Below are 27,447 nucleotides of genomic sequence, written 5' to 3'. Positions count from 1 at the left end.
ACTATAAAATTCTATTGTTAATCGGACGGCCAGCAAACGGCCCTGATTATAAATCTAGCAGCTACAGCTACACTATATTCTAGTGACAGCTAGGCTAGCTACTAGCTACAGCTACGCTGGCTACTAGTTGGACGGCCAGCACACGGCCCTGACTAGCCACAAGCCTGCTGAAGCTAAGCTAATAACAACTTAGCGTGGTTCCTGCAAAAGGACGCCCGGTGTTAGCTATTGTTAGCATCCCGCTAAGCTACCCTCCCCTTGTACTACTCCTGCTAACGGCCTGCAGAACGCCAAAGCAGTGATGTCGGGGAAGAGCAGAAACCAACGTCGCAAGGCTAACGATAAGCCCGCGGTGCTGCAGAAGCACTGTGAGACATGCTCCAACTGGATGGCCGGCGAGGACAAACACGAGGACTGTGTCCGTTGTTTGGGCCTGCAGCACGCTTTCGACGCCGTTCATAACCCGGGTGCCTGCTCCCTGTGTGACGGCGTCGACGCACGCATCATAACCCGCAGGCTAGTGCGTGCTAAGCAGTTCTTCGACGGAGCCATCCGACAACCAGAACCGGCAGACGACCGAGAGGTGGCCGATCAATTGGCGGAGGAGAGACGGGACGCATTGGACCCCGCTCGTTACTCTGAGGGTGATTATGCCGACCTACCGTCTACTTCCCGCGCGAAGCGGGCGGTTAAGAAAGCCAAACAAGCAGCTAGGAAAGCTCTGGCTGACGAGGTTACGGCTCCAGCGGCTGCCGAAATCCCGCACTCCCCGCCTCGCCAACGTACGAGGCGCACAGATCGTCCTTCCCCCGTCGAGCAACACGCCGGTGATGAAGAACAGTCCTCGGAGGGAGATCAGAGCCAGAGCTCCAGCGGTAGCTCCTCTTCTTCCTACTCTGAGGGCTCTTCTGAGAGTGAGTCAGAATCGGAGTCTGAGGGACGCCTCAGAGCCACTCTCATCGCAGGAATGCAGCCTCAGACGGCGGCCCGGACTGAGCCCGAGCCCCGGGCTGGGACTGAGGCTCTGGCTACAACAGCTCCGGATGTAACCGAGCCACAGAGCACGGCGGTGCCTGACACGGCACCCCAGACCGATGTTCAGAACCGAGCCCCTGCTCGGTCCCGAGTCGTCCTCGAGATGGACAAGTCAGAGCTGATTGATGTCTTCAAGAGGGCTACTGAACGCAGCGGTCTAACGTGGCCAGCTGAAGCTACTCCGGCGGCGGCTGCGACGGACACGGCCTGGGATGATTTCGGTAAGGATCCGGACGCTCCCCGAGCCAAACAGATCCTACCCTTGGCTAAGGGTTTCACGGGGGCGCTCGGTGAATCCTGGGAGCACCCCTACACCCACTCCTTCCTACCCACACATAAGAAAGAGCTTGATTGTGTCGCCATGAAGAAAGTGGGTCTGGAATCTCTGCCCGAGATGGACAGATTCCTGGCTTCTCATCTCCTACATGTCCCCGAAGTCGCCCCACCGAAGGAGCCGAAATTCGCTCTCACACAGGAAAACGACATGTCCACAATGGTGAAGAAGGCATACGCGACGCTTACGGGCTCCGTGAAAGCCATTAACGCCATCACACTACTCCAGGGCTCTGTCTCCCACATTTTCAAAACATCGGGAGAGGCATTGAATCTGGAGCAGCTCTACGAGCTACGGAGGCTCCATAAAGAGGCGCTCGCGCTGACAAGGTACAACACGGAGATGACGGGAAAGGCTATGGCTACTCTAGTAGTACTAGAACGGGCTAGATGGCTAAACCACTCCGAAACCAAAGAGAGAGCCTCTCTCCTGGACCAACCCATCCTGCAAGACAATCTTTTCTCTGGCACGGTGGCCGATCTCACGGCCAGACACGAAGACAGAGAGAAAAAGAAGCAGGCGGCGCAGGCTTTCATGCCGACGGAGAAAAAGCCTCCGCCAGGTAACAAACGAAATAGATCCTCGTACGGCCGCTCTATGAACCGGAGGGACAACGAGAGGGAGCGCGGCTCCAGGCCTCCTTTCAAGGCTCCAGCGGCTGCCAGAGCCCCCTCTGCTTCGGGAGGCCAGTACCAACACCGACAACAGTCACAGCAGGATCGCAAGAAGGACACCGGGCCTCACGGTCAGCCTCCTTCCGCGGCGGCGGGACGGAAGCGTCAACGCCACACGCACAACAACAACAAGCAGCAGCGTAAGTGACATTGCGCCGAGCCTCGGGGAGACGTTGATGGAATCCGTCTCCCTCCGCCCCCACGTTCTGGGAAGAGCTTACGCTGGCGGCGTAGTAGCCTCGGGCTTTACGCCACTGGCGCAGAGAGCACCGGACAGGATGAGCGTTGTTGCACCGATTTTTGCGAAAAAGATGTCGTTGCATACTGTACCTCCCCTGTCCCCCTCCCTGATTCAAATAAAAATGTTGTGTGGAACAAAATGTTTGAATCCTTGCCAGAACACACGGGGTATGAGCCCACTGCCACGCAGGTCAATAAAACGACCCGCGGCAGTGGGACGAAACGCAGATATTTTGACAGCGCATCAGAGCGCTGCAAAAAGGCACAAGCACCATGCCAGTTTGATGGCCCCGTCGCTAGGGGGCGCCGTTTTACCACGGCTGAACATGGTGCCAGTGTTAACCAAGGTAACACAATGCCTGCCGCGGGAGGCACCCACTCTAACTCAAAAAAGAGTAGGGCTGACAATAAATCCTCTGACGCGGTGCGTTTCAAAATGGATAGAGTGCGGCGCACACACCTGGGTGGTGGACACCGTGAGAAAAGGCTACAAGCTGCAGTTCTCCGCAGAACCACCCACATTCGAGAAGATAATATTCTCTCAGGCAAGCGGACAGGCAGCCGTCATTTTGCGAAACGAAATAATTTCCCTGCTGGCCAAGAATGCCATTCAGGAAGTACCTCCAGATCAGAGCCTAAACGGTTTCTACAGTCGGTATTTTCTGGTAAAGAAAAAGGGGGGGGGGATGCGTCCTATTCTGGACCTCCGAGCCCTCAACCGATATCTGAAGGATTTTCGTTTCAAGATGCTGACAAATGCGGCACTGTTACGCATGATACGCAAAGGGGATTGGTTCACGTCAGTGGACCTCAAGGACGCCTATTTTCATGTCCCGATTTACCCGCCGCACAGGAAGTTCCTGCGGTTCGGGTTCGGAGGACGGGTTTACGAATACCTAGTTCTCCCTTTCGGGATGTCCTTGAGCCCCCGAGTGTTTGTGAAGTGTACTCAAGCGGCCATAGCCCCTTTGAGACAACGGGGAGTTCGCATAGCGAGCTATATCGACGACTGGCTCCTGCTTGCGCAGTCGGAAAGCGAGGCACGACTCCACACCAGCTGGGTAGTGAGTCACCTGCAGTCTCTGGGTTTCAGTCTGAACTACGAAAAGAGCGTGCTCATACCAGCGAGGTCAACAGACTTCATAGGTTTAACACTGAACTCTGTCTCCCTCACGGCTCGGCTGTCACAGGACAGAATGACTTCCGTTCTGAAGTGCGCGAGCTCGTTCCAGGTGGGACGCAGGGTCCCTTTTCGTATGTGCCAGAAAATGGCGGGACTCATGGCTTCCGCTATAACCGTGTTACGGTTAGGCAGACTGTACATGAGACCTTTTCAGAGGTGGATGCTCTCACTCAGGGTGCCCAACGATCGCCGTCATCGCCTGGTTACAGTCCAAACGGAGTGTATATCGGCGCTGCATCCATGGAGAGACAGGTCATTTCTTTCCGAAGGAGTGTCCATGGGTCTGGTCGTGTCGAGGAAGATCATCACTACGGATGCCAGTATGACTGGGTGGGGCGCCACCCACGAGGGCAGAACTGCCAGGGGAGTGTGGGGCGACGAACTGAGGACCGCCCACATCAACTATCTAGAGCTGATGGCAGTATGGTTAGCCGTACGACACTTCGAACCCCTCATCAAGGATTGTCACGTCCTGGTCAGGACGGACAATACGACGACCATGTGCTACGTCAACAAGCAAGGGGTACTACGATCCCGCCTGCTGCATGCACTAGCACAAGACCTGACTCTGTGGTGCGACACACATTTGAGGTCAATCAGAGCCTCCCACGTCCCGGGGATACTGAACAGGGGAGCGGATCTTCTGTCCAGAGGGAGGTGCCACTATGCGGACTGGTCCCTACACGACGCGGTGGCAGCTCAGCTCTGGGACAGGTTCGGCCGTCCACAAGTGGACCTGTTCGCCTCGGGGGAGAACGCGAAATGCCCGGAGTTCTTCTCCATAGCGGGACAGGAGTCTCTGGGCCTAGACGCGCTAGCGCACGTCTGGCCCGGAAGTCTGCTGTACGCGTTCCCTCCCATTTCCCTGATATCTCCAGTCCTGGAGAGAGTGAGAACCCAGGGCCTAGCGGTAATACTGATAGCTCCAGGGTGGGGCTCTTGGAGGTCGGAGATATCACCTCTCCTCTACGACCATCCGTGGCAGCTCCCGCTGCGCAGGGATCTGCTGACGCAAGCGAAGGGGGAAATCTTCCATCCACGGCCGGAAGACCTGGATCTATGGGCTTGGCCCGTGAGAGGATGAACCTTGACGCGGAAGGCCTGCCGCAGAGTGTCATCGACACTATACAGAGTGCGAGAGCTCGGTCAACCAGGGAGGCCTACGACGGGAGGTGGCGTGCGTTTGAGAAATGGTGTCTACAGACGCAGGCGGTGCCTTTTCAGGCATCTGTGAAAGTGATTCTGTCTTTCCTTCAGAGTCTGATGGACAAGGGCCTGTCTTACAACTCCCTGAAGGTCTACCTGGCGGCTATTTCGGCCTGCCATGTTGGATTCGGGAATGGCACTGTCTGGGTGCACCCTCTAGTGCGTCGGTATATGGCTGGTGCGATGCGCCTCCTCCAGGTACCGAAGTCTATGGTTCCTTCGTGGGACCTCGCGCTGGTTTTGGACTCCTTGTCTCGACCGCCATTCGAGCCATTGGCGTCAGTGGGGCTGCAGTTTTTGTCGTTGAAAACGGCGCTACTGCTGGCGTTGGTGACTGCTAAACGGGTCGGTGACATTCACGCTTTTTCAGTGAGCGAGGAGTGCACACGTTTTTCCATGGACAGGACGAGGGTGGTCATTACGACCAACCCGGCTTTTGTGCCTAAGAACCAGTTGACCACCTGTATACCGGTGGACCTGGTGGAATTCTGTCCTCCTCCTTTTTCCTCGGCAGAGGATGAGAGGAGGCATACTCTGTGCCCTGTACGGGTTTTACGAACTTACATGGACAGGACGGCGGCACACAGGAAGACAACTCAGTTGTTTGTGTCCTGGGCCCCCAAGACCTTGGGGAAGGCAGTATCCAAGGTGAGGATCTCACAATGGATAGTGGAAGCCATAGAACGATCTTACTCGGCCAGGGGTTTGCAGCCTCCCATAAGGTTGAAGGCGCACTCCACGAGGGGTATGGCGACGTCCTGGGCTCTCTCCAGGGGAGTGTCTATCCAGGAGGTGTGTACGGCTGCGAGCTGGGCATCCTCCTCGACGTTTGCCAATTTTTACAGATTGGATGTGACGGCTGCGCCAGTGGCGCATGCTGTCCTCAGCGTGGCTTCAAAGTAAGGTTTGGATCTGTCGGGCCTCTGAGTGGAGTGGCCCTGGGTCCGAGGTTCCTTCCTTTTTCCGCCGGCTTTTTGAGCCGGGTGGTTTTTCGCTCCCGTCACCCTACAGGCAGAGGTCGGGACCCGTGAGTCTAGACTTTGTGGTGGCAAGAAGGGAGTGTATCGGGTCTTCATAGCGAGCTTCCTCGTGCAGTTTAGTTTAAATTAACTATAGGTTACGAAGGTAACCCTGGTTAATTAAATAAACAAGCGAGGAAGCTCGCCAAAACGCCCTTCTTGTAGGCAATGCCTCATGAGAAGGTTCCACATGTTTGAAGTGGGGACTAATTGGTTTATTGGCACCTTTATCACCTTTACCTGGGGGGGTGGTCAAGGTGCACCTTAGTCCCAGACCCAGCCAATGGATTGCCTGTGAGTGTATTAGAATGCTTCTGTGATCACGTCAGAAGACGCAATCTTCATAGCGAGCTTCCTCGCTTGTTTATTTAATTAACCAGGGTTACCTTCGTAACCTATAGCTTTTTCAGAAAACTGTCAGGATGTAGAAGACATTTTTAGAATCGGATCTCAGGTCAAAATGGGCTAATATCCCCGGGACATTTGGACTTTTAACGGCTGATACCAATTAGACAGTGGCTCGCTGATGAGTGTACTTAGGCGCTGCACCTGCACCTCATGCGTGACCAGTTTTATATAAAGTCATAAACCTCCGGGCCTATTTCTCTCGAGAAGTACACCGAATTCGGAGTAAAGGGAACAACATTATTTTGTTATGTTCTTTTAATGAGCACTGTCATTTTAATGGAGAGTGTGGTGTGCCAATTGGTTTTGAAAGGCCTGTTCAAAGTTTAGTGATGTGAATATTTCATTTCCAAACAAAATGACATGGCCATCATTTCCGCACGGCAAAATGTGTTTTCAATACGAATATTTCATTTGCAAAAAGTGACATAGCCATCATTCGCGTTCTTTGAAATGTGTTTTCAATGACCTTCCGTCTGGATTTTGCTGGAGAATGCGTGTCACAAATATTACACAGTCCTGAGTAGTGTACATTTATGAGGGTGTATAGATGGAACAACCCATTTGCAAATGGAACGGGTCCATTTTACATATGGTCAGTTGGCAAAAACACATACGTGTCATCATGAACGCGCGCAATGATAGTCAACAGACCAGCGCGTTCATGTGTTTTGCCCACGCTGCAATACCAAATTCGGCCAATATGTCCATTGCGCCTTAGGGTTTCCTCCGGGTGCCGTCTCTATTCATATATACTCTAAGGTCACCCCCCCCCCCCCCCCCCCATCTCTCTCCCCATTTCCTGTCAGCCTACTGTCTGTCCCTCCATAAAAAATATAAAATAAAGGCGAAAGCCACAAAAAAAGTATCACTAAAATCTAAAAGCTCCAGTGTGCCGTTTGGAGCTTGCAGACCTGCTATGATGTTGTGATGCTGTAGTATGATGAAGTAGGGCGTTCATTTACGAGAAACAGAAACTACGATTCTGTCATTATCGGTACATTATGGGTACAACTCGGACGGCGCTGAGTTGACTGAAGGTGACTTCACAAAGCTTGGCTCGGCAACTTGCTCACTTCAGCTCGCTCGGCGACCACCTTCAGGCGACGCGACCCCAAACAGTCTCCCGGTTAAGTTTAGAATTGATTTTAAGGTTCTTTTATTTGTTTTTAAAACACGTCATGACCTCTCACCCTCCTACCTCTCTGACTTAATTGTTCCCTATGTCCCACTCAGAGCTCTACGGTCTGCGGACCTGCAAGAGAAGCAGGGGTGACCGCGCCTTTGCGGCTGCGGGCCCCAGGCTCTGGAACGCACTGCCCTTCACCATCAGATCTGCCCAGTCGATCTGTGTTTTTAAATCCCTACTCAAAACCCATCTGTTCTCCCTTGCTTTTAATTGCACTTGAGTTCCCTCCCTATTTTTATTGTTGTCCTTTGTCAATGTATGTTATTGTTTTTATTTTTCTTGCCTTCGATGTCATGTTGTATTTTTCCTTGTTAAGCACTTTGGTCGGCCTTTGGCTGTGCTATATAAATAAAGTTTGATTTGATTTGATTTGAAACAGTAACTGTAATTTTTCGACCGCTTCGGACGCGGATCGGCTATGCCGCGTTCCTGTGGGTCTGGAACAGGACCAGGGACCCCCACACAGAGTTTCACCACTCACTTGTGTGAGTGGTGAAACATAATAATGTGATTTCTTTTCAATCCGACTGGTTTTCCAATCGTACCGTGACATGCATAGACGTAGAAAGATATAATACGCCTCATTCGCCGCTGCAATTCATTGGAGCGACCTTGTCTTGCACGGAGGGCGGAAGTGCGCCCATAGAGTGGTCATGGACATGAGTGTCATGGACTCGCGTCCATTCCTTTCATTACAGTCAGAGTGTGCGCTGCGCGAGGAGGAAGGATGAGCTCACTTCCTCTGGTGCTGTTTCTGCACGGCGGCGTCAGACTGCTGGCCCTGGAGGACCAGCTTGCGTTGCTTGTCCACGTCGCCCTCCATCCTGGCGAAGGCGTGCGTCCCCACCTGGCCCAGGTCAGAGTCCAGGCTGTCGTCTTCAGAGTCATCTGCACGCGCGCACACACACACACACACACACACACACACACACACACACACACACACACACACAAAAGCATAAGCAAAATAAAATCTCACGACTGAAGTCCTAATATGTAATTTGTGAAACATCGTGAAAGGAGACACCACACACTAGCGCCGTGTGTCCTACACACTTAACACAACATGTAAAATTATGATGTTTTGGTAGCCATATGATGGCTAACCGGTTGAAGACAATTGCAGATTGAGGCGTTAACACTCGTATCACCCCATACGGAGGTCTCCGTCCTATTAAATAATTATGCCCGTCGCCATAGACGGAGATTAATCAAAAGACGGAACATTACTCGTTTTATAACGGAGCGCACCAGTCTACAGGCTGGGAGCGTCTATTGGGGCAACATTCGATGTCATTTCCGGCTAGTCCGTCATCCAAAGTGGTCCAGCTCCATTTTAATGGATGGGATGAAAAAATCTTAAAACGTGAATAACTCAATTCTAACAAAGGATTGTGTTTTTGACGGCCCATCGCAGTCCTGTCACTTAGCCGCGTTAGAAGTAATCATACCTCAGGTGGCTGTCGATCCTCTCGGGGGTCTTTTGGCTACATGCCATTATAACCTAGCACAACCAAGATGGCGTCTGTGTCACCTTGAAATGGGCTCTGAAGCTGCAAATCGCCAGGCGCACTGTTTAATGGTTCCACATGACGCTGGGCGATAAGAGTGTTAACAGTTTAAAAGCCAGGGACGTTAAGACGAGATTAATCTAATTATGCACTGATTGCCAGGGACGTTAAGACAAATTTTTTGATATATATATATATATATATATATATATATGAAATATCTGAGATCATTAGGGTATTCTGGAAGACTGAAATAACTAAAACCCAAAAATAGGCGATCTATACAAGCTTACGACACGTCCCAGTGCGACGTGCTGTAAGCTTGTATTTTTGGTAGAAGACATGCTGACTTCTCTGGAATCAAAAAGACTGAAATCAGTCGTGGCGACAGAACTCACTCACTCACTCACACACTCACACACTCACACACACACACACACACACACACACACACACACACACACACACACACACACACACACACACACACACACACACACACACACACACACACACACACACACACACACGGGAGATAGCATTAACACAATTACAGACAGTTTAGATGCCCTTTGGTTTCGGTCTGCGTGTAAACACAGATCTGTGTCACATTTGCACCACATATGACCTCATCTGCTGCTGAGCTGCGGTTTGTTTCCATTCTGCGCATCTGAGCATTTCTGAGTGCCTCTGTTTCAGTGTGTGTGTGTGAGAGAGAGTGTGCGCGCGCGCGTGCGCTCACGCACGCACACAGACATTTCAAGGTCGTGGGCCATCATCCAGGTCCTTCCCCTCAAACATCAGGCTCTAGTTTGTGTAATAATTGATGTTTGCGGCCATACGGAACTGTCTACAGCCATATGTCGCGTATCGGGTGTGTGTGTGTGTCTGTTTGTTGTGTTTGGGGCTTACTCACAGGCGCGTGCTTGCTTTGGAATCAACACTTTCGCAGCTAAAACGTCCCTCGTCCCTCGTCCATATGGACGGCAGACATTGGATACGAGGTTGCGCGAGGTGACGACAAGCTCAGCAAACGCTGTCCACCGCCTCCGATTAAAGCCAGCGCGCACAGCCGGGTGAAGGTCAAAGTCATACGATCCCATATAAGAACATGTAAACACCCGATGTCACGCCTCTCACTCACAGTACAGTGGAGCACTAATCTCTTGCTTTTTTTTCGGAAAAAGCTGCCGCTGTTTAAATCAAGCCTTGGTCTCAGGAAGACAAACAGGGGGTCAAACCCAGAGTCGTATAGCTGTGTGAAAGAAAGGCCAGCACATCATAAAACAGAAGAACAAAAACAACAACTGTAACTGTATCTGCTGAGGGAAACACAGCATAAAATCAAATATAATGGACCCCCCCCCCTTCCTTTGCTACAGCATTAAAGGCTATGAATCTTTGCAATTTTTGGAAGGGATCAAAGGAACGCCTGCTCTGCGTTTGCCACGGTCCAGTGCTGGCAACGCAGCGCATACATCCCTGGACGCAGCTCTGACACAACCGCTGAACAATAATATACATCCCTGGACGCAGCTCTGACACAACCGCTGAACAATAATATATCGCCACTATCGGGAAAGAAAACCTCTTATCTCCAGATTTTAACTAGGGATGCACCGATTTCTGGCCGATACAGATAACCAATGTCAACGTTGCCGTTATGATCGATGACCGATATTTTCTGATGTCGAACAAGTTAACACTTTCACTCCCGTTCACGAGTTATGTTATGTTTTCATTGTTTAATTTGCGTTAAAGTTTTAAGTGGGACAGTGGGACAGGTGACGCGTTCGGATGACGTCACCGGACATATTTCAGTCGCGCTGGCTTGCAAAGGCTTATGGGAAATTGAGGCCCAATGCATTCCAATGGCGTCCGGGAGCGTTCCTCCTGTTGATCGGCAATTTGGATTATTTTTCAACACGGCGACAAAGGAAAGGATCACACCATTTTAAGGCGGATTTTCCTGAAACGGAACGATGATGTCGGCGCAGTGGTTCTTCAAAGGTTAGTGAAAAACTATAAATGATTTTATCCCGCAGTCAAACTGTTAAAATGTAATAAACAGTGAATTAAAAAAAAATTAAAATAAGAAAAACTATGGTTGCAACATAATGATTTTTGGGCCGTATTATCCCAACATCAACAGCTTGAATGTAGACTTTTTATTTAAAAATGTTCCAACTTGTTGACCCTTTTGAAAGCTTTTCCTGAAAAGTGTGAAATGTGAGGCTGAAAATGCAATGATGAAGGCTGCATATTCAAACCAAATTATTACCGTATAAAATACAAAACCGATATATTATTAATATATGCAATACCGATATTGCATTTTAAGACCAAGATCGTCCGATACCGATATGATGACCGATTAATGAGTACTACAGACGAAAAACAGTTTAAGTCCAAATTTTATTCTGACCCCTCCACGAAAAGGCCTCGTTGTCCTGACCCCTTATCCATCATTTATACATTATGGATAATTAGTGTGGACTTAAACTGTTTTTCGTAGTACTTTTGTGTTTTTTCATAAATTAACACCCTTGTTCATCATACTACAGCGTCACACAAAAGTATCAAAAGTAGCAGATCCGCAAGCTCGAAACGTGGCGCAAAGTGACACGTTTTGATCTTGTTGAACTGCTACTTTTGAATTTGTCCTTATGTCCTTGACATTGCATACGCTACCAAAGAAAAACACAAGAACCCGAAGCCAAAGATGCATTTGTGTTCTGTGTTTGTTATTGTAAATGGCCCTCCTGTTCTGTGATGTTATTTTGGCGGTATAGTTTGTCCTGTCAAAACATGAAACAAATATAAAAGACAAGAAGATACAGTGCGGTGGGTGTCCAGATGTACATTCCAACGTGCTTCTCCCAAGTCTACCGACCAACTCGGAACAGCTGGCTGACCGTCTGTCTTAAGGCCTATTCATAGTCCAGTTTTAGGTGAAGAGGTGACCACCGTTTAGCAAAAACAGAGAGATGTGTTGTGTGAACGGTGATGTTGACGTCATGTTGTCGTTTTGCGTGGTCACCTCTTCAGCGAAACTGGACTATGAACAGGCCTTCACTGACTTATTGACCGGTTCATTTACTGATTGATTGGCTTTCTGTCTGTCTGACTGACAGACTGATTGGATGTCTGTCTGTCTGTCTGACTGACAGACTGACTGACTGACTGACACATCAGGAACACTGCAGGTGTGTCACCCGCTCTGGGTTTCAACATACCGGTACTATTCAACTATTGAACAGCATTGTCATGTGCATCGTTTGTGAAAGCCACGCACTATCAGCAGATCGACTACAAAACAACAAAACATATTTTTATGCCGCACTTGGAATGAAATGTAAGAACAAACTTGCAATGAAAGGCCACGTTATTTGCTTTTCTCAAGCCGTTTATCATTTAAACTTGCATTTTACCCATGAAGCCGCTAGTCTGTGGGCTTGGTGATCATACAGCAGGGGTCTTCAACAGGGGGTCTGTCTGGGACACCAAGCCCTAGGGGGTCCACCAAATTTTTGTATGATAGGAACTTTATTTTTTAAGGGCCCCAGACGGAGATCACCGTCAAGTTCAAGTTCACAGTCAGTTGCCCGAGACCGAGATTGATAAATAGGACGGAGATTAATGATATCAAAACCGGTCGCATCGCTCCACAGCCTAGGAGCGCTTGTTGCCCAATCCTCGGTGTTGCACAACAGTGACACGTCATCGAAAATGTTCCCTGCCTGTTTAGCGGACGAAAACGAAAATCTTAAAACGTTCATAACTCGCGATCTAAATCATCCCGTCTAATTATGAAAAAAGATCCGGTGTTAGACGGCGCTCCGCGGTCCAGTCGCTAGTCGCGATAGATTTATTCTTACCTCCCGTTGTTGTCGATCGACTCTAGAGTGGTGTGGCTATTGTTAGCTGCTACACAGACATTCACAACAACTTCCGGTCCCCCGGTAAAAGTGGTCCGGGCGCTATAAATGATGGGCACATTTTATTAATGGATTAAATAGGTCCGGGCCCTCAAGGTGTTAACCACTTGAACACTCGCATCGCTATTCTAGGGGAACATTAGCCTAAAACCTAAATGTTTACCATGTAGTCTACTGACACATGAATTAACCTAAAAGGGAACCCCGAGTATGAAACATATATATTTGCATTCATAACGCCCTACAGAAGTGCTGCGGTACAAAATGGGGAAACACGCTCTAGAGCGTTGCAGTCTCGCCACCTACGAGGCACCAGAAGAGAAACAGGCTCTAGAGCGTTGCAGTCTCGCCACCTACGAGGCACCAGAAGAGAAACACGCTCTAGAGCGTTGCAGTCTCGCCACCTACGAGGCACCAGAAGAGAAACACGCTCTAGAGCGTTGCAGTCTCGCCACCTACGAGGCACCAGAAGAGAAACACACTCTAGAGCGTTGCAGTCTCGCCACCTACGAGGCACCAGAAGAGAATGTAGCCTAAGATATTTAAGCCTCGGACAAAGCCAACTCGGCTCCTGACAAATCATGACAATAAACAAAATCTTTGGGACCGAACAAATAATGAGAAAGAAGAAAACATTTGCAGGGTACAACACTTATTTTCTAGAGTTTTTCTTCTTTCTGATTATTTGTTCGGCCGAAACAAATGTGTTTATTGTCATGATTTTGTCAGGAGCCGAGTTGGCTTTGTCCGAGGCTTAACCCATTTTGACCTGAGATCAGATTCTAAAAATGTCTTCTACATCCTGCCAGTTTTATGAAAAAGCTATGTTTCTATGTCAGTCGTTCTTTGATTTTTCAAAAATAGCAGACCTACAAACTCGTAGCGCGCCACTCGGTGGCGCGCTATAAGCTTGTAGATCTGCTATTTTTCAATAGCTAAAGCATAACATAATGCTAACACCAAAAGGGGTTCCCGCCCAAAATGGGTTAAAGGCCTAAAAATAAATACTTTCTAAAACGTCTACGGAAAAATTAATGGAAAATTCTCATCCTCGTTGTTCCGAAAGGTGGAGGGACTGCAACGTGCTATGAAGATCAGTTCTCGCTCAGACTGCCTACCTTCAAGGGTGCCTGGCTTCTCGGCGATGCGGATCTGCCTCTCGGGAACCACGGGCTCTCCCTCGGAGTTACCGATGTCCGCCGGGATGAGGGGCAGGCTGTCCCTCTCCTCTTCATCCGAGCGAGGGTAGTACAGAGGCAGCAACCTCCTGTACACCGGCTGTGGGACGGACGCACACACACAAACACACACTTTACAGTTCATCCTTCACGTGTCCAGGGTAGGTAACATTAACACAATTATTACAAACAGACAGTTTAGATGACCTCTATGGTGATTATTATGTTACTCATTTCCATAAACAGCCCGTTGATGCCCTTTGGTTTCGGTCTGCGTGTAAACACAGATCTGTGTCACATTTGCACCACATATGACGTCATCTGCTGCTGAGCTGCTGTTTGTTTCTATTCTGCGCGTCAGAGCATTTCTGAGTGCCTGTATCAGTGTGCGTGTGTGTGTGCGTGCGTGCGTGCGTGCGTGCGTGCGTGCGTGCGTGCGTGCGTGCGTGCGTGCGTGCGTGCGTGCGTGCGTGCGTGCGTGCGTGCGTGCGTGCGTGCGTGCGTGCGTGCATTTCAAGGTCGTGGGCCATCATCCAGCCCTCAAACATCAGGTTCTAGTTTGTGTAATAATTTATGTTCGTAGCCATATGGAACTGTCTACAGCCATATGTCGCGTATCGGGTGTGTGTCTGTTTGTTGTGTTTGGGGCTTACTCACAGGCGCATGCTAGCTTTGGAATCAAACCAAATTGAGTTTACCATAATCACAGTTGATTGGTGATCGCCAATCAAATTCATGCGTTGCTTTTTTTTTGTTTGACCACCAATTTGACATGCATTAGTCTACGGACTCTCATTTAATGGCATTTCTATCACTGGGACCCCCAATTTATATTGTATGTTAATTTAACCCTGAGAGTGTACAAATGGAACCAAACGGACCCATTTGAACACTCTCAGAGTTACAGACCCATAAGGGTCCATTTGGTTCCAAACTATCATTTAGCTGGGGACCCCCTGGAACTCTCCCCCGGACCCCCAGGAGGAGAGAGCAGCCACCACACAGCATCTAGCTGGGGACCCCCTGGAACTCTCCCCCGGACCCCCAGGAGGAGAGAGCAGCCACCGCACAGCATCTGTACTGCATCTGCCAGTATCTTATAGTCAAGGGATCTGGCAGGAGTGTGTACTGTACCTAGCATGCCACAATATCACGCACAGTCTCTTTACTGGCCCTACGAGTGGAATAATGAGAAACTAAACTGAATATCGTCTCTGGGTGGAAACCTCATTATGTCCAAAACTGTTACTTTTCAGGATTCTAAATAAAAACAATAGCAAAAGCATCAGGTCCACAAGCTTGGAGCCTGTCCATCTGCTACTTTTGATGCGTTCGTGTTACGCTGTGTGATCCAAGTAGGGCGTTCATTTATGAGAAAAAACTAAAAACTAAACACAAAAAGTTAGAAAATGTTTCTGTCCGACAGTGACGATATCAATAATGCATAATGAGAGACATGAAACATTACCTCCTCCATCTCTGACACAGCAAACACCACCGTCTCAATGCTGTCCCCATGGCTCTCCAGGAACCTGCGGACTGTTCCTTTAAAAAAAAAAACCACACACACGCGTTGGGATTATTATACTAGTGTGGACAATCCACCGCATTATTTCCTAACCTTAAAGCATATTGCAACCCCCAAACTGACATGAATTAGCCCGCGGACCCCCATTTGAAAATATATGCCAGGGACCCTCATAAGAGAAGACTTTTTACGGCTTTAGCAGTGATTCTCAACCATTTTAATTTCAAGGACCCCCAGTTTGACATGCTTACTATACAGACCCCCATTTAATGGAATTTATATCTCTGGGACCCCGATTTATATTGTAAAATCAATGTTAATTTAACTCTGAGAGTGTACAAATGATCCAACGGTACAATGGTCCAAATGGACCCCAATTGTACACTCTCAGAGTTACTGACTCATATGATAAGGGTCCATTTGGTTACAAACTATCATTTAGCTGCATGGGGACCCCCAGCTAGAATGGTTTACTGGACACTTCCACCATTACTGATGATGTGCCATCTCTCCTCTCTCCTCTGCATCTTAAAAGTGACACGACATATAAACGGGTCCATTTGGTTACATTGTGTACACCCTCAGGGATACAAATGGATAAATGAACACTTTAACCCATTTTGACCTGAGATCAGATTCTAAAAATGTCTTCTACATCCTGACAGTTTTCTGAAAAAGCTCTGTTTCTATGTCAGTCGTTCTTCGATTTTTCAAAAATAGCAGACCTACAAGCTCGTAGCGCGCCACTCGGTGGCGCGCTATGAGCTTGTAGATCTGCTATTTTTCAATAGCTAAAGCATAACATGATGCTAACACCAAAAGGGGTTCCTGCCCAAAATGGGTTAACTGTGGATTGTACCGTCTGTGTGTACGAGTACAGTATAGAGAAAATGGCGAGCCTAGGCTCCAGTCACTGTTTTCCAAGAACCTGTGCCTGAAGAGATATTTGTATTACTGTCTGGAGAACAGTATCCGTCCCTGTGCGACTTGGGATTCCAAGCAGGAGTATTGTGGGTATTATTTCAATTAATTTTCCTGATTACGACCTTACAGCTCTGCCCCCACGTACCGGTAATTGTTTTTTAATTAAGGAGGATGCGTTTGTTGGCATATAGCCAGGCAGGCTTGCTTGCAGATATAGCATTACCCTGAAATCGGGCAGAATATGTGGCGGTGAACTAAACATTTAACGACCACCGCCTGTGTGCAATTTCCTCTACATGCCACGATTAATGAGTTATGGGCCATCATTCATGTCAGACCTAATTGATTGTGGCATATCTGCGACGCAACATTGCTCGGTGATACGTGATTTAGTAGTATTAATACAATTCAATACCTTGTAATCTATCTATAAATGCACCACGTCTCTGTGTGTACGTACAAATTCGACACACGCGCTCCACACACGCACAGGGAGTGCAGTGCCGATGTTGAGTCCGTCGGGTAGCCGGTTGTCGAGAACCAGCACAAAAGTCTCTGCCCAGGCTCTGGACAGGGCCCAAATTAGATCACACCTGATCACCCAGAGCTGGCCTGTTCTGACAACACAATGCATTTGTGGCGCGACATTTAGTTAATGATTTGTCGCATTACTTTTGTAAAATAGGCCCCTCTCCCAATAACTTCGGAAGAACGGCTGCGCGTCGGGTCTGCCTACACCTCACAGCCATTGTAAAATACCCGGTAACCTGAGACCTCTCGTGGCTTATTGCTTTATTAACAGCTTTCTGAAAAGGGTATATATCAGTGGTGCTCCAACTTTTTCATATAAAAAAAACAAAATGAAATAGGCTGTTTGGCCGCAGACCCCTCATCTCAATATATTTTGTTCCAGGCAGGGACCCGCAGAAGCAAAGAGTTTAGTTAAAAATATTCACTTAAAAAAAACAAAAAAAACACACACATTCAAAGATCTGCACAAATAAATGTTCACAATATTTCAAAAATAGTAGCTCTACAAGCTCATATAGCGCGACACAAAGTGGCACATTATGAGCTTGTATATCTGCTATTTTTGAAATTTGAGTAGCCAAAGTATAGCGCCAGTGGCTCATGGGTAGAGTGGCCGGTAGAGCATCTGCCGGTAACTGATGTTCCCAGTTTGATCCCGGGCTCCCCCGAGTTGGTGTCGAAGTGTCCTTGAGCGAGACTCTGAAGTTGAACCCTTAATTGCTCCCGATGGGCATGTTGGTGCCTTCACCTTGCATGGTTTCCTTTCCCCCACCATCAGTGTATGAATCTGTGTGAATGGGTGAATGTAATGCACAATCTATGTAAAGCGCCTTGGATAAAAGGCACTATATAAATGCACCATTTACCAGTTATAAAATAATGGTAAATAACAGATATAGCCCTACCCTGAAATTGGGCGGAAATATGTGGTCACGTTCACGACCACAGTAGCCTGTGTGTGATTTCCTCTACATGCCACAGTTAATGAGTTATGGGCCATCATTCGTGTTAGACCTAATTGAGCGTGGCGTGCTTGCGACGTAGCGGGGCTAAGTGATAGCACCGTGTGCGTTATTATAATCACATTTCTAACTGCGTGTTGCATGTGTGACCGGCAGTGGTGGAAAGTAACTGTAAGTACATTTACATAAGTAAAGTACAAATACCTCAAAGTACTTAAAGGACCACTTCACCACTTTTCAACTTATCTTCCTATAATTGGTCCTAACTAATGTTCATGATAAAACACCACCATTTTTTTCTACTCAGTCTGTGTCTCATAGGAAGGCTGTGGGCAGTTCAGAAACCCGTCCACCAGTGACATCATCGATGGTGAATCCAAGCTAATAGAAACGGCAGGCTTTCTTTTCCTGAAAAGTTGCAATGCAAAAGTTAAAGCCATTGTTCTCACGATAATACAAATCTAAATATATTTTAAAACAAATCTTGTTTAAAAAAAAATCTGCCTAATGATGATGTCACTGGTGGACGGGTGTCCGAACTGCCCAAAGCCCTCCTATGAGACACAGACTGAGTAGGAAAAAATGGTGGTGTTTTATCATGAACATTAGTGAGGACCAATTATATGAAGAGATGTTGAAAAGTGGTGAAGTGGTCCTTTAATAATAATATTTTACAATTTTCTTTTACATCTACTCCACTACATCTCTTGGCTCCAAATATTGTACTTTGACAACACTACATTTATGTGAAAACTTTAATCACTAGTTAGTTACTTTGTATATTTTGATTATATTACAAAAAATACATTAATTAACCACTTCAGCCTTATACTGAATATATTTAAGTCATTTGAAATTTGTAGATCGGCTATTTTCTTTTATTTTATTATTTTTATCCCACGATTTTGTAACCCATTTTTTCACCCCTGTGTCAATTATCTAATGTGATCCTGGGCTCTACACACCCTCCGCCAACCTGGGGAGAGCAACGGACTTGAACTCATGCTTCCTTCATGCATGAGTGTACAGGTTGCTCCTTTACACCCGAAAGGGGGGAATTTCCCTGGTTGGACGTAGCGCGCGGAAGGAACACCTTATTCCAACCAGTTCCTTTCCCCTCCATCAGGCGCCCCGGCTGGCCAGGAGGAGGCAGTTTAGAGACCAGGATTACTGCATGTTTTTGTGAGGGTACCTACCCTAGGGGACATGGGGAGAACATGCAAACTCCACACAGAAAGGCCCTTTCGTTCAGCTATTTTCAAAAGGTTTTTCTACATTTGAAAACTTGTGAAACGGGACATTCTGCAGTACTTTTGGTACTTACTTATGATACCAATACTTTTGATACCAGTACATTTTTAAATTCCACACTTTTACTTTCTATATTGCCGTATTGATACTTTTACCTAAGTAAAACATCTGAGTACTTTTTCCACCACTGGTGAGTGAGCGGTTTTGGGGCGTGTCCATGAGTGTGAATGTGTGTTTGTCTGCGAGGCGAGCGCCGACCGGCCCCGCTGCATGTGACCTGCTGCTGCTTCACTCAACCAAAAGGTTATTTGTGCGTAGATGAGACGCTCCACTGTCCCACCTCCCCGTCCCACCCCCCTTTTTATTTTGTACTGGCCTGAAGGGTATATGCAAGCATGCACCGATAGAGGAATTATCGGACAAAAACTGATAACTGTATTATAAGCGGGGTGTGTGTGTGTGTGTGTGTGTGTGTGTGTGTGTCTGTGTCTGTGTGTGTTTGTGTTTTAGGGCAGCACAATATATCGTTATCGCATCGGTATCGAGGTATGAACACACACAACATCAGTATAGCAAAAATCTTCAATATATCGTCCACTTCTAAAGCCAGCAACATCCCTCTGTTTTAGCCTGTGCCCCTCGGAAAATAATCCACCACTCCGTTTCTCCCTCTTTCATGCTTGGTGTGTGCATGTGACGTGTATGTGTATGTGTATGTGTATGTGTGTGTGTGTGTGTGTGTGTGTGTGTGTGTGTGTGTGTGTGTGTGTGTGTGTGTGTGTGTTTTGGGGGGGAAGACTGTGCCATGTTGTATTGTTGTTAGCCCAGATCAACACACTTTTTTTGAATAATGTGTGCATGTGCGTCTTACTGAAAGCGATGTGTGTGGCATCCTCCAGCGGGTAGCCTCGTTTGGTTGTGCTGACCACACACAGACCCACAGACACCATGGACTGCTCTCTGCAAATCATAAACAACACACAAAAACATCATGCAGAGCTTGTGGACACTGGACAGGACACAACACCACCACGCTGGCATTTCTGGGTTTCTTCTATCCTCTTTAAAAAAAAGTGTGTCCGGCCTGAGTTAAGGATGCAATCCCTGCACGGGTCATACCAAAGACTCTGAAAAATGGGACCCAATGCCTCCCTGCTTGGCACTCAGCATCAAGGGTTGGATTGTAGAAAACTCCCTGTGACATACTGTAGTAGCATCATGTCAGGTCTCATTGTGGACTGGTCATACCTGGTAGAAGAAGGGCTGGGGCAATATGGATAAACAAATAAATATCACAATATTTTGTTTTCCGCAATACTGATATCGTCATGATGTTGGAGGTTGACTACGGCAATCTTGTGCTTTCAGAAGACATTTAAAAACAAGAACAGAAAAGATCCCTAGTGATGGGTAGATACAATGACATTACATCTTTGAGAGTAAATAATAATCATTGCTATATGTTGTTTGTTCAGTAACAGGGGTCATGTCTCTCCAGCTCTTTAATAAACAGAAAATACATTTTAGATTTCAGCCAATCATGAGACAGTAGCTATTTATGAGCTTATTTTTTTTGTAATAGTATTCCAGTTCCAATTGTGTCTTACAATTCCACTACAGTTCAATCTGTATCCTGACTGCGTTCATCTATCCTGATTGGATAGAATTGGTATCCCAGTTTCAGTTACAGTCTCTGGAGATCCCTGGCACAAACTATTTTTGAGATGGGGGCTCCGCGGCCAATATATATATTTCATTTTGGGGGGTCCGTGCCATAACAATAAAAGTTCCTATCCCAGAAGGATTTGGCTTTATTGACCCAGAGTAATATGAACAGTAGCATACAACACAACACACATTTAAAATACTCTCCAAAAATACATCCATAAACTATGTCAGCGAGGCAGTTTGTTTAACACTGTACTATGTAACATCCTGTTCCACCCTGGATTTGAAGCCTGGATCTCCTGTGCAAACGCTGACACTTTTACCACTGAGCTAATAAGAAGAGCCTGCTAGCTTACTCTGGGGAGAAATATTCTTGTCAAACTAATTTATAAAACGAGAATTGCTTCCAACCTAGACAAAAAGTCTAAATTAGACATGCAGGAACACCAAATGCAACCACCGCAATTGCATAATAACTCAGAAAGAACTTTAATGCTGCAATGGCCGAGTGGACAACACTCCTGCTAAAGTGACATTATTCCCTTTTAAAAGTTCTACATCTTGGTCCAGGTGGAATTATTGTGAAGCGGAGATTGAGAGGGTGATCAGTGTGACTGCTAGGCCTGTGATGGCTGTGACACACACACACACACACACACACACACACACACACACACACACACAGCTGGTGTTTAAGTGGCTTAAGTCGAGAACATGAGCTTAATGCGTGGTCCCTCTCCGTTTTGACGCACAGGAGAGAAGAACTCTGTGTGTGAGAGAATGAGTCCAAATCAAATCAACAAGTCCTGAGAGGACATCTGAGGGGTTCAGCTAAACTCAATCCCGGCCGACACGAGGAGTGGAACGGAGTGGGACCGAGTCGGGTACAATAGTGGGTCAAACATGTGCGCACACACACACACACACACATACACATTTCACACACACATATACACACACACACACACACACACACAGGTCTGGCTTGTACCAAGTCGCGAGGCCACATGCCTTCTAAATCTAAATCAGTAGTTCTCACACTTTCAAGATTTTTTCCAAAATGCTCACTATGAGCTTCAATATCTGCTATTTTTGCTATTGACAGTTATACGCGTCCTATAAATTAATTACGCGGGGCGCTCATGACAAGTAGGCTCGTCTTAAGGCGTTTGATATCGCTATAAGAAAGCATCGCTGTGTTTAATTGGAATTTGATTTGATTTGATCATCCTCACAAACCGCACCAACACAATTATACAACAACATAAAGAAACTGTTACATTGAGTTCTACTTACTTCTTGAAGAGGACGGTCGCATTCTTTTTCTCTCTCCCTCCCCGTTGTACTCCCTGTGCCTCTCTACTCTGTCTCTCTCTCGTCCTACTCTCTCGTCAAATATGGAATTCATTTGCTGGTCCCTGAGCGCATTTGACAATTTTTTGACCGTTTGTCCACAGGGGACATTTTCATCTGTGGAAGATGTGGAAGATCTCTACATCATTGGATTTATGGTATCAGGCTGGGTGGTATTGGGCATTGGCCTAGGCCTGATCTACCGGAAGATTTCGAAGTTTCCGACAGCCTCCGTGGTGAACGACCTGGTGGGAGATGTGGGATCTCAGACTGCTGCATGGTGGGAGATTAATCGGAAGCTGGACACTCAGTCTGTGGCAATATTGGAGATTAATCGGATGAACGACCTGGTGGGAGATGTGGGATCTCAGACTGCTGCATGGTGGGAGATTAATCGGAAGCTGGACACTCAGTCTGTGGCAATATTGGAGATTAATCGGATGTTGGACTCCACCCTAGAAGGACTTTCTGAGAGACTCATTGCCCAAGACCGGAAAATGGACATTGGAACGTTGGAACGTTTGACCAGACTGCAAGGAACCTTCCTGCGAGCACAGCTTGACAGAGGAGAGGGTGACTAAAGCGTCTCCTTCGCCTAAACAATCCTGACTACCCGGCCATTGAATCGGATTCCCTTCATGGATAGAGAGGAGACAGCGGAGAGAAATCACGCGCCCCAACCCCCCACCCACCCTCCCTCCCTCCTCCCTGACACCTGTTGTGTCTTCGGACTTGGGCCGTGTTCGTTTCCACTGAACCAGCCATGATAACGCAGGACTTTGAGACAACGTGACAACATGGCCTTCGAAGATATGCCGGGAACACACACACTTACACAAACACATGAGAAATGAACATTCCACCGAACGTTTCTCATGGGCAACCATGTCTTACACACAAGCCGCCTTCTACCCACCCACCCCCCCCCCCCCCGCCACTCCCCCTGCTCCAGCTGGGTCATCTTTTTTTCCTCCCTCCACGCAGCCCCTCCCTTTCGATGGTCTGCGTGGGAGGAGAGCTTTTTTGTGCCTGGCTCAAGCCCCCGCTTATTTCATTTCTATTTTTATTACCAACATCATTGTTATATACTGTATAGTGCAGGGGTTCTCAACCCGTGGGTCGCGACCCCTCGGGGGGGGTCGCCAAATTATTTTAGGGGGTCCCCAAATTATTATTTTTTAAATTTTATTTTCACGATTTTTCAAAAATAGCAGACCTACAAGCTCGTAGCGCGCCACTCGGTGGCGCGCTATGAGCTTGTAGATCTGCTATTTTTCAATAGCTAAATTATAACAATGCTTAAAACACCAAAAGGGGTTCCCGCCCAAAATGGTTTAAGGTTATTGTAGCAGTCAATTTATATTGGGGGTCGGGAGGGGGCGGGGCGGGGGTCCCGGCCGAGACATTGCCAAAGCATTTCCGGGGGTCCCCGGCCAAAAACGTTGAGAACCCCTGGTATAGTGTATGGTCTTGCTATAATGATCATGCCATGGTTTTCCTATAGCCTATACTATATCATGACAGGAGATGGTGCTGTTGGCAGTTTGCCAGGTTCCTATGGTCATGTTAAATGGGTTCACTTCCAGGTTGCCAGGGGTGATGGAGAAAAGTAGCCATATTGAATCCCACATGGTTTCTGTATTGTTGTTTGATCTGCAAATCTGATATAAAGCGTCAAAGACATAAAGACTGAGTTTGTGCCTTTCTTGATGTGAAGTTACCACAATCATCATCATCGCTCAGGATGCTACGGATGCACGCTAAGGCCTCGCCAGCACTGCTTCCGTTTCTCCATAGCCATTAGCTTCTGTATTAGCCGCGGCCTTTACCAATCAGGAACCACCGTTTTTTACATAAACCAGAGTGTAGAGTAGGAGAGTAGCGACACGCTTTGATCTAGCCGCAAAGCGGGTGCCTATGGGCTATAGTTCCAAACATTGGCTGGAACTATCCCATTGAGATAGAATGAGCACTTCCTGCATTCCATTGTTACAATGGGAGTCAACGCTAGTGTCGCCACTCTCTTACTATATTACTCTGACATAAACACACATAGTTACGTCATCAGCCAATCCCTGATTGGCCGAGGGGGACCACCGACATACGCAGCCGAAAACAGTACTTGCGCCCTGCTCGCGCAAGTAATAATTGGGTGGGGGCATTCATTTCTAACTTGCATCGTTCCAAGTAGGCCAGTGCCCAATGGGCACCGCTAGGGTTGGGATTCGTTAGGATTTTAACGGTTCCGGATCCTTCCCGGATCCCTCTTAACAGTTCCGGTTCCTAACGGTTCCCTTAACGGATCCTAATATTATTTTTTCCCCTTTTTTTCTGACATAGATTATGCTTATATTATAACTAACCTAACCAAGTACATAATAAACACAAATTCATTAATTCAATTATTGAAAATGCACTTTACAATTATGAGGTGGCACTATTATTTCACCACCACCTCCAGCAGCAGCTAGCCACCACAACAATATAATTGTTGCAATTTGTACTGTATATTGCAATTTGTACATTGCAATAATGATATTGTTTTGGTGACTAATGTTGTCTTTAATGTTCAGATTAATCTTATATGAAGTACCCCTTACCCTAATGGAAACAAGCCATAGTGCTTTCTTGGATTATAAAATCCTCTTAGCAGACCTTGTATTGAACTGTCAGGCTACGTTCCTGTGCTTTTTTCTGCAAACTGTTTATAAAGTAATCAATCTATGGAGGTATATGCACCTAAAGGCTCTCAACAGTCACGCGATTAATTTAGAGCCAAATCAAAAGCAGTTGAGTTGCTTATAAGTTGTAAAAATACGTGCAGACAAATTGATTTGGCTCTATAGTTAACGTGATTCATAAAATATCAGACAGAAAGACGTCGAGTCATTGGCGTTCTAAATTAACACCATTGACAACAGTTGTACAATACGCCTAATGAAAAGCTCTGTAGACGTTAGTTTTCTAGCCTGGGGAAAGTAAACCAGCCTTGCATCATCCTCGTCCCCCGTCGGCTGTGGTGGAGCTGCGGGGAGAGCGGGCACGGCTTTCCGCATGGCTCACAAACGTGATGTGCACTCGTGTAGGCATATTGATTTTGAGATGTTTCTCAATGTGGACGTGGTAGGCCTACAAGTTGCAACAACCTTTGCAACTATAGCATCAAATGTATTGCACTTTGCGTGCTCAGCCTCAGTCATTTCCCTCTCTTGTTAATATAACCACACTTTGGAGATCTCTTCGACATACTGTCCCACTGTCCCACTCGCTCCGCGGCGGTCGCTGAATGCACAGACAGAACAGTGGGCGTATCCTCCCAGACCTCACTCACTCACGTAGGTGGGGTGACGTCACCCCAGGCTCTGCTTGCATGCAAGCAGACACAGCGGAGCTAAATGACGACTGATGAGAACCGTTTGTGGAACCGTTAATAAAAAAACGATGGAACCGGCTCCGGATCCGCAATGTCGGAACCGGGTCTGAAATGGACCCGGTTCCGAATCCCAACCCTAGGCACCGCTCTAGTAATACATAATAAGAATGTGTAAGGTTCTTACATGGCTATCTGCAGGATGTTCCGGTAGCAGCTGAACAGGGAGCTCTCGGCGGCCGTCCTGTACTTGGCCTTGAACTTGGGCCCCACGGTGTGGATGATGAACCGTGCCGCCAGGTTGAAACCTTTGGTCATCTTGGCCTCGCCTGTCCGACACCCTGCAGACAGACAGCGGCCATTAACAACCCATGGTCACAGTACTCATTATTATTAGTGATGCAGGGGCATAGTCGTCATAATCTGGATTCAATTTTTTTTGAGAGGTGCTAGCCCCTCCTACTGTATATACAGCGTTTGTCCCCACAAAATGTCCGACAAAATGTCCCACACAAACATTAAATGCCATTGACAATGAAGGGACAATTTACGTCATCCATCTCATATTTGCCATCGACAATGAAAAGAGAAATTAGGTCAAATGTCTTTTCTTTCTTATTTCTTTTGTTAATTTCTTGTATTGTATAAATTAGGACCCTCTCGAAAATGAGATACAGTATCTCAACGGGTTATTATTCCTAAATAAAGAATTTCAATAATCACTTTCCACATTGAAGAAGGTTAAAATAAAGTGGTGGTTCTGATGGTGATAGTGACTCAGTTCTGGTACCTTTGAGTTTGAGCAGCTCGTCCCGGAGCTCGGGCCCGGCATGGTGGTGGACGCTGTCAGTCACTGGGTTCTTGTCCGTCAGCGACTCGTTGCTGGTGTTGACGATGGCCGTGCAGTTCAGCAGCGCTACGTCTCCAGTGCTGTAGGGAGGGAGGGAGGGAGGGGACATGGAATAAAGCAAAATAAAATCTCAAGACTGAAAATGTAATGAAATGTTTTAGGACGACCAGCTGAAGAAATCCTGACATTTCTGAGACCATTCATGTTTCTGGAAGATGCTTCTAAACTTGTATTATATTGCTAGTTTGATCACTTCAAATACTCTTTCATCTTAAAATAACGACCGAAAATATCCGATCTCTGTTGTGAGCTTGTAGATCTGCTATTTTTGGTGCGCGGCATGGTTTCACAGAAGACACGCTGGCTTATATGGAATCCAAATGACTGATGTCAGTTGAATAGAGGAAGGGAGCGCTGCCGTGGTCCTTTGTTTGTTGAACTGAATACAGGTGCTCGTTGGCGAGGTTAAATCATAACAATAAAGAAGAGGATCCAAGGCACTCTGTTCCAGTGAGGTGAAGAAAAGCCTTTTTATTTGGCAAAGAACACCAAGGAGGACCAACGCGTTTCGGCACTCAGCCTTCGTCAGGGTCCCATGAGAGGTCATGAGAGGTCATGGGACCCTGACGGAGGCTGAGTGCCGAAACGCGTTGGTCCTCCTTTTTTGTAATGTTCTTTGCCAAATAAAAAGGCTTTTCTTCACCTCACTGGAACAGAGTGCCTTGGATCCTCTTCTTTATTGTTATGACTGATGTCAGTCTTGGTAACTGAGAACTTTAATCCATGAGGGGAGGAAAGAGAGCCAAACACTGATAAATGACGTCACCTGAAATACTATCGCCTCTGTCTGTCGGGTGGGTGGAAATCTCATATGTCCCAAACTATACTTGTCAGGATTCATATTCGAAAACAGCAAAAGTAGCAGGTCGACAAGCTCAAAAACGCACCGCGTTTCGAGCTTGCCGATCTGCACATTTTGATGCTTGTGTGCGACACTGAAGTATGATCAAGTAGGGCGTTCATTTACGAAGGGAAAAAAAGCTAGAATATGGAGATAAGAGGTTTATGCCCGACACCATCGATATTACTGATATTACT

The 27,447-nt window shown here is 47.2% G+C and overlaps 1 protein-coding gene across 2 annotated transcripts in view; it reads right to left on the bottom strand.

Moving 5' to 3' along the window:
• Window positions 1-27,447, bottom strand: part of gdap2 (ganglioside induced differentiation associated protein 2) — a 78,453-nt gene that overhangs the window by 42,800 nt on the left and 8,206 nt on the right. For both annotated transcript variants that reach the window (XM_079518387.1, XM_079518388.1), the window contains exons 3-8: window positions 26,290-26,429; window positions 25,687-25,840; window positions 19,980-20,068; window positions 15,381-15,457; window positions 13,853-14,012; window positions 8,023-8,173 (exon numbers count right to left, since the gene is read on the bottom strand). In XM_079518387.1, coding sequence (XP_079374513.1) covers window positions 8,023-8,173; window positions 13,853-14,012; window positions 15,381-15,457; window positions 19,980-20,068; window positions 25,687-25,840; window positions 26,290-26,429 — 771 coding nt within the window. The remainder of the gene's footprint in view (window positions 1-8,022; window positions 8,174-13,852; window positions 14,013-15,380; window positions 15,458-19,979; window positions 20,069-25,686; window positions 25,841-26,289; window positions 26,430-27,447) is intronic.

Source organism: Electrona antarctica (assembly GCF_951216825.1).
Source record: "Electrona antarctica genome assembly, chromosome: 13".
NCBI classification, from domain to species: Eukaryota; Metazoa; Chordata; class Actinopteri; order Myctophiformes; family Myctophidae; genus Electrona; species Electrona antarctica.
This window is presented reverse-complemented; position numbering and strand designations above follow the sequence as displayed.